The sequence below is a fragment of the Chrysochloris asiatica genome, unplaced genomic scaffold (assembly GCF_000296735.1).
Source record: "Chrysochloris asiatica unplaced genomic scaffold, ChrAsi1.0 scaffold00132, whole genome shotgun sequence".
Taxonomy (NCBI): Eukaryota; Metazoa; Chordata; class Mammalia; order Afrosoricida; family Chrysochloridae; genus Chrysochloris; species Chrysochloris asiatica.
The window spans coordinates 2,482,628-2,490,031 of NW_006408650.1; the positions used below are offsets into that span (position 1 = coordinate 2,482,628).

The 7,404-nt window shown below is 59.4% G+C and overlaps 1 protein-coding gene across 1 annotated transcript; it reads left to right on the forward strand.

The window, feature by feature from the left end:
* The first annotated feature begins 6 nt into the window (after positions 1-6).
* Positions 7-5,187, forward strand: NPTX1 (neuronal pentraxin I). Its single transcript, XM_006869520.1, has 5 exons — positions 7-473; positions 767-974; positions 2,674-2,918; positions 3,936-4,115; positions 4,787-5,187. Exons 1-5 carry the CDS (start codon positions 30-32, stop codon positions 5,006-5,008), a joined length of 1,299 nt encoding a protein of 432 aa, XP_006869582.1. The 5' UTR covers positions 7-29; the 3' UTR covers positions 5,009-5,187.
* The last annotated feature ends 2,217 nt before the right edge of the window (positions 5,188-7,404 follow it).

Sequence of the window (7,404 nt, forward strand, 5' to 3'; positions counted from 1 at the left end):
GCCCTCCGCGCCCGCACCTGCGCCGCACTATGCCGGCCCGCGGCGCTGTGCGCACCTGGGCGCTGCTCGCCCTCTGGCTGCTGAGCGGCCGGGCCCAGGACTTCGGGCCAACGCGCTTCATCTGCACCTCGGTGCCCGTGGACGCCGACATGTGCGCCGCGTCCGTGGCGGCCGGTGGCGCCGAGGAGCTCCGGAGCAACGTGCTGCAGCTCCGCGAGACTGTCCTGCAGCAGAAGGAGACCATCCTGAGCCAGAAGGAAACCATCCGCGAGCTGACCACCAAGCTGGGCCGCTGTGAGAGTCAGAGCACGCTGGACGCGGGCGCCGGCGAGACCCGTGTGACCGGCGGCCGAAAGCAGCCCGGCTCGTCCAAGAACACCATGGGCGACCTGTCCCGGACGCCGGCCGCGGAGACGCTCAGCCAACTCGGGCAAACTTTGCAGTCGCTCAAAACCCGCCTGGAGAACCTCGAGGTCCGCGAGCGCGCGCCGCGGTTTCCCTCCGTAGCCCGCGACCCTTGGCCCTCCCCACCCCCATCCCGACCTGACTGGGCACCCTGCACCCACCCCCACCTGAGCTACTCACCCTGCCCCGCCTGCCTGTCCGGAGCCTGCGGGGGCGGGGGGCTCCCTTTCCTTCCCTGCCCCCTCGCGGCGGCTGCGCGCCCGAGTGCCCTGCCAGGCCGCCCCCGCAGTCGCCCCAGGGGACCGCGCCGTGGGCTCCGGGCTCCAGGAGTAACGGTGTGCTCCCGCCCTTGCACCTGCAGCAGTACAGCCGGCTGAATTCCTCCAGCCAGACTAACAGCCTCAAGGATTTGCTGCAGAACAAGATTGATGACCTGGAGCGGCAGGTGCTATCTCGGGTCAACAGTCTGGAGGAGGGCAAGGGAGGCCCCAAGAATGACACAGAGGAGAGGGTCAAGATCGAGAGCGCCCTGACCTCGCTGCACCAACGCATCAGCGAGCTCGAGAAAGGTAACGGGTGGAGACGGACCCTACCTGCGGCCTGGTTCCCAGCACACCCCACTCTCCAGTCTCTACCTGGCCCGCACCCCCACACTCTGGGCTTCCAGTTCGTGTGCCCTGGCCAGATTGGGGAGCCCTGGGCTCAGGACATCTCAGCCAAAGGAAACGGAGCATTGTCTGGTGTTCTATTCCCTATGCGCGCACACACTCGCCGGATTTTCCGAGTCTGGTTTATTTAATCCCCAATAACTTTGCACCGTAGCTGTCGCGAGTCCGACAAGCCTCCCTGAGTCAGCCTGGTTTTAGTTGGTCCCCATCCCCTGGCAGACAGAGCCGGGGACAAGCTAGTCCTCCCCATCTCAGGCAGGTTTCTCTCGGGATCTCCGAGGGGAGAGGGGAGGCGGGAGTGGGTAGGAAGGGGCTCTGCCGGGAACCTAGACCCGGCGGTTTTCTCTACCGAGTGGCCGGAGCCCGCGCATCTTGCGCGCGTCCGCGGCTCCCTGGTTGCCAACTCTGGGCGGCCCCAGCTCGCCCGGTCACACGGACAAGCTCGCACTGTGCCTGGAAGTCGCAGAAATCAAAAAAGGTTGTAAAAGGGGCGGGGGCGCCCGGCGCCGAGCTGGGCCACGTGACCCTGGTCGAACTGCAAACTGTGCCCTCCGGATTTCCACAGTGCCATCTTAAGGCACATTATGTAACTGAACAACAGATCGAGGAGGGAGGAGGGGAGGGACGGCGGAGGGAGATGCGGGCAAATGAAAAACACCCGGAGCTGACCAGGGTGCTGGTGGGGCCGGTGGGGGGATGGGCCGACACTGTCCTGCCCACCCCCCGACTTCCAGGGGAGACCAGGTAGTGGGTGGTCTGCCTGGAAATCATTTGTCGTTCATATAACCGGTGCTGCGTTCTTTGGCCTGCCCGCACAGCACACGGGGGAACTTACTGTGCTCTGGTTGCCCCTTCTGGTGGCTGTCTGGTGCCTGACCAATGCCAGCTTGCAATGTTTTCCTGGGACGTTTGTAGGACTGGGGTGGGGGTTTCACTGGAGACTCGGGCCAGCAGGCTGTGCTTGCAAGCTGGTGGTTTCCTGTAAGAGCTGGTGGTGCTCTGTGAGGCCCTGGTCCTAGCTTTTCAAGAAACACACAGAAGGCAGGAATGTGGGACATGGACCCTGGGGAGCTGGTGGCTCTCCCATGGCAGGGGGTGGGTGGTGGTGGATTCTGGAAAGAGCCGAGGCCAGGGCTATGTTCTAACATAACCTAAATCAGAGAGGAAAGTGACAACCACTCACCCACAGTCGGCCCAAGTAGCTTGGGGGTAGGGATCCAAGAGAAGAACCCAGAACAGAGGGTTCTGAGCATGCCACCAATGTGGAATTAGGTGGGGCCTGAAGAGGCTGTTCTGAGGGGAGCTGGCCTCTATCTTCGTGACCTCCTTCACTGCAGACACGTCTTCATGTACTGATGGCATGTCCATCCCTCCCCACCTCTGCCCAGCCCAGGCATCCTCGGCCTCCACAGGGGTGGTCATCCAGAGGCCTCCTCTCTGCTCTCTCAGCGGCTAGCCCTGTGCCCTGGGGTCAAGGGTTTGACCTTTCTGAGTTGCCCTTTAGGCATCTATCAAATGCAGACCATTTGGGCTTCATCTGGGGGGCTTTCTCTTGGGAAAGGGGCAGATATTAAGACTCCACCCCTACTCTCACCCCCAGGTCAGAAGGACAACCGGCCTGGGGACAAGTTCCAGCTCACATTCCCTCTGCGGACCAACTACATGTACGCTAAGGTGAAGAAGAGCCTGCCAGAGATGTACGCCTTCACTGTGTGCATGTGGCTCAAGTCCAGTGCCGCCCCAGGCGTGGGCACCCCCTTCTCCTATGCAGTGCCTGGCCAGGCCAATGAGCTCGTGCTCATCGAGTGGGGCAACAACCCCATGGAGATCCTCATCAATGACAAGGTAGAGCCCCCTCTGTCAGGGCCTGGTGGGAGCAGAGGCACCGGACCCCAGTGTGTGCAGGTGTGGGCAGAGAACTCGGTATGATTGGTCAGGCAGGACAGAAGGAGGAGGAAACCAGGAGGCATGCATGCAAAGGGTCTGCTAGAACCTTCCCAGGCAGAGGCCTCCCAGGAGACAGCGTCTGTGGTGCAGTCTGAGGCTATGGGTGTGGAGGAAGATGGCGAAAGCTCCTGGTCCCGCCCACAAAGAAACATTCAGACTCCTCCTCCACCAGCTGCCCTGGGCCTGGCAGGCAGAGATGCTCCAAGGAGGTAAAGGGCTTTAGTTCAAAGCTATCCATTGTAGCGCCCCCCCCCTCCCCCCCGTGGGACGACAGCAAAGGAAGCCCCTTCTTGCTCTTCTTGCTCTAGTCATTGCTCTCCATCCATGAGCAGGGTCGCCTGTCTGCTCACAACCAGGCTGGGATTGGATGCCAGGCCCCGATCACTTTCTAGCCCTGTGGTGGGCTTTTCCCCTCTGCCTCATGCTCTCCTCCTGAAGAACTGGGGTGGAGGGTGGGTGGAGGGGGTTGGTGAGAATCCCTGCTGGGAGTTGGCAAGTGCCACCTCCCCAGTGGCACCTCTCAGATTCCCTGCAGAGCTGGGCTGATGGTGGACTCAGAGAGCCTCCCAGTTAGAAACAAGGTGCTGGAAGAGAGAGGCGGACTACAGGGAAGAGACCCCTGAGACAGCAGTCTGGCTCTCCCTGTCTTTCTTCCTGAGGGTCTTGGTTGACCAGGAGCTGGGGAGCAAGGTGGGAGGAGGGTGAGCAGGAAGACTGTGGTTCCAGCTCAATCTTGGGGACACCTGAACAAAGCACATCATTTCTTCTGTGGCTCCCAGATGCAGATCATGAAGTCCCGAGGGACCAGGGCTTTGAGCATTTCGTAATGGTTCTTGACAATGATATAAACCATCAGTAGGCAGAGTAACAATTGGAGCACTATACCATGCCCATACATGTGTGTTCCCTTCCTAGGTGGCCAAGCTGCCCTTCGTGATCAATGATGGCAAGTGGCATCACATCTGTGTCACCTGGACCACCCGGGATGGGGTGTGGGAAGCGTACCAAGATGGGACCCAGGGCGGCAGCGGCGAGAACCTGGCACCCTACCACCCCATCAAGCCTCAGGGTGTGCTGGTGCTGGGCCAGGAGCAGGTACCTGCAAGCCGAGGGGGACGGGGAAAGGAGGGAACCGGAGATGGAAAGATTGACCCTCAGATCAGCAGATCGCATGGTTCAGAGCCCCTGCTCTGGTGGGCTCCCTTACAGCCTTTAGCCTCCCAGTCCCCACAGCAGCTCCTGCATTGGCTCAGGAAGCCCGCGCTGCTTGCAGGCTGGATACTTGATCTCCTGACTGTTTGGTCTTCCATCAAGTACCCAAGAGAGAAGTGAAGGGGTCCGCAATCCTGGGCCATCTCTGCTGGGTGGGTAGATCTGGCAGAAGATGACTTCAGAGTTCTGGGTTGGAAGCAGGGAGGAGAGGACAGGAAACAGGAAGGAGAGGACAGGGAGCCCTGCTCCCTTGGGGTGTCATGACCCCAGCAGACACCTGACTCTGTGGTTGGAAAATGGGCACAGGCGAGGTCCTGGGAGACCAGACTTCAGGTTAGAGGGACAGGATACCTGTCCTTTCCCTGGGGAGAGACAGAGACCAGAGACGGGACAAATGGTCCTCAGTGTGGATCTGAGAACCCCTGAGTGGAGACAGAGAGCCCCAGACATGCACTCAAGGCACAGGGTCCCCCAGCCAACCAGAACTTCCTCTCAGAGCTAAATCAAAGCCTAAATCACTCCACCCATCCCTTATCCTCTGCTTTTCTCCAAAGGATACCTTGGGTGGTGGGTTCGATGCCACCCAAGCGTTCGTGGGTGAGCTGGCCCATTTCAACATCTGGGACCGCAAGCTGACCCCGGGAGAGGTGTACAACCTGGCTACATGCAGCAGTAAGGCCCTTTCAGGCAACGTCATCGCCTGGGCCGAGTCCCACATTGAGATCTTCGGTGGAGCTACCAAGTGGACATTCGAAGCCTGTCGCCAGATCAACTGAGGGCTCTGGGCCAGGCTGAGCCCCCACCTCTCGGGACCCAGCCCTGTGCCCACCTCCCCTGCTTGTGCCGCGAAGATCCATCGTCTCTCCTCCTCTCCTGTCCCCCTGCAGGAATGAATCAAGGCCATCGTCCCTGCACACGCACACATGTGCACACACACGCAAGCCTGGTTTGCCCTACGCGCTCAAACACACACACACACACACACACACACACACACGGAGCAGTCCCAGCTGGCATCTGACCCTGAGGAAAGCCTAGGTCCCCCAGACCGGGTCACGGCATCCCCTGTTCCCAGCTGAAGTAGGAAGCACCGGCATATTGAACAAAGCAGAAGTAGGTGAAAGGGAGTGTGTGTGTGTGTGTGTGTGTGAGTGTGTGTGTGAGTGTGTGTGTGTGAGTGTGTGTGTGTGAGAGTGTGTGTGTGAGTGTGTGTGTGTGAGAGTGTGTGTGTGGGTGTGTGTGTGGGTGTGTGTGTGTCCAGCCGGGAGGAGACTTAGAACGAGGTACTTTCTTGCCTTCCTTCTTCGGCTTTGGGAAATGGCACCATCGGTTGAACACCTGTTTGCTGCCTGCTTGCCTTGGGGCTGGCACCATGTCCTGAGAACACACGTTTGTCTTCGTTTGCAGACCTTTCTGAGGACGGTCTTCCTGTTGCTAGAGTAGACATCTGAGGTCTGTGTCTGTTAGGGGTCGGAAGCCTTCTCTTTACTTCTCAAGTGGTTTTCACTTTGCATTAGAAATGAACTCTCCCTGCAGAGACTGAGGCTGCACTGCTGTGTGAGGTGGACGAGCCTGCTGACCGACATGGCTCATGCTGACCTAGGGATCTGGGTGCCTGTTCTCGTGCCCCCACCCCTGCTGCTGCATCTGAGGACAGCTTAGGGACTGGGGAGGTGGGGGGGGGTGGGCTCTGCCCATTTGGCTCTGGACTGTCTCCTCACACACACCTCTTTTAGCTGCTGTGCTGGCTGCCTCCAGAGGAGCCCCCCCACCGCAGCCCCAGGCAGCCATGGCCCCAGGGCCTGTCTCTTCAGCCGCTGGCAGGTGGAGACCAGAGACTTCAGTGGGTCAGCTGCAGAGGGGACCTTTCAGACTAGGAGACCTCTGTTCTGATTAAGACCCAGCCTTGTGGTCACTAGGATATAAACCCAACCAGCTGATGGGAACATTCTCCCCAGGGTAATTCTGAGAGCCATATTCCTCCTGGCCAGCCAGGCCCAGGTGAGCTGATTCCACTAGTGCTCCCAGCGGGCAGGCCTCTGGGACACCCCCCCTCCCCCAAGAGGCCAGTTTCTGCACCCACTCCCTCATCTCACAGGGCTCCTGTTCCTCAGTGGTCAGAGATACTGGCTCCTGCCAGTTTCCAGGGCCTTTTGTCCCCCTCCCCTGCTCCCATGAAAAACAGCCATGCATATTGCCTTCTAGGTCTCTTGAGGAGGGGTCGGAAGTGTGTGTGCATTTGTGTGTGCTTGTGCTGAGCGAGGAGACGACAGCCAGGGCAGTGTGAGCTCATGGTTTTGCTTAGCACCCAGGGACCAGTCACCCTGTGGGCACCCTGGTTTCTGCTACCTGAAGTCTAATTAGCAAACGGCTGGCAAGTCTTTCAAGAAAGTCAGCTGTGTTGCCTGGTTCACCTGCAGCTGCCGGTGTTTCTCCAGAGCAGCAGGTGTCCCTGTCTTCTGTTCCCTGCGGGGGCACCTGTCTCCCTAAACACAGGTCCATCTTGCCTCGGAAACCCAGTGCATCTGTGTGTGTGTCTGTGTAGGTGTCTGTGTTGTTGTCCTCGTGGGTGTCTGCACGGTGCCCAGTCGCTGTTCTGCAATGCGTTGCTCTCCTTCCGAAGGGCCAGAGCAGGCGTGGTTACGTGTTGTTCAACAGCGGTTTCTTCTTAGATAATTGTGCTTTGCCCGAGCCTGCTGGGCTGAGGGCTCCTCGGATCTGCGGGGGTCTTCTCTGTTTGCATGTTCCTCGGGGTGGCGTGTTCCTTGCTCCTCTGGTCCAATGTGTGTCCCCTTGCCCGCATGGACTTCCACAGATCTGTGTTGCGTGCTGAGTGCCATCTGTGTTCTGTGACCACCTGTGTAGCTGCTGACACCTGGGTCATCAAGCCAAGGGTGGTGGAGGAGGTCAAGAGGTAGCTCAACCTTCCTGTCCCTCCACGAGCCCCCAAACGCACCCAGTATTTTTAACATGTAGGTTGAGAACCAGCCTGAATGCTACCTGTAGTTGGGAGACAGCAAGAGCTTGGAATCACCCTTGACCAGAAGAGTCCCACCATTCACTTCAGCCACCCTGGGGCTGTTACATAGGCGGCAAGGCCGTGTGCTTTCTCTTTGACACCTCCCACCAGCCCCTGCCCTGTCTACAGGACCCCAGACTGCCTCCAGCCCTA

What these genes read in the sequence shown, in the direction of transcription:
- NPTX1 (XM_006869520.1), top strand. Translation starts at nt 30, where the DNA reads ATGCCGGCCCGCGGCGCTGTGCGCACCTGGGCGCTGCTCGCCCTCTGG. An exon ending in CATCAGCGAGCTCGAGAAAG is followed by an intron (nt 975 to 2,673) that starts GTAACGGGTGGA and finishes TCTCACCCCCAG; the next exon opens with GTCAGAAGGACAACCGGCCT. An exon ending in AGATCCTCATCAATGACAAG is followed by an intron (nt 2,919 to 3,935) that starts GTAGAGCCCCCT and finishes TTCCCTTCCTAG; the next exon opens with GTGGCCAAGCTGCCCTTCGT.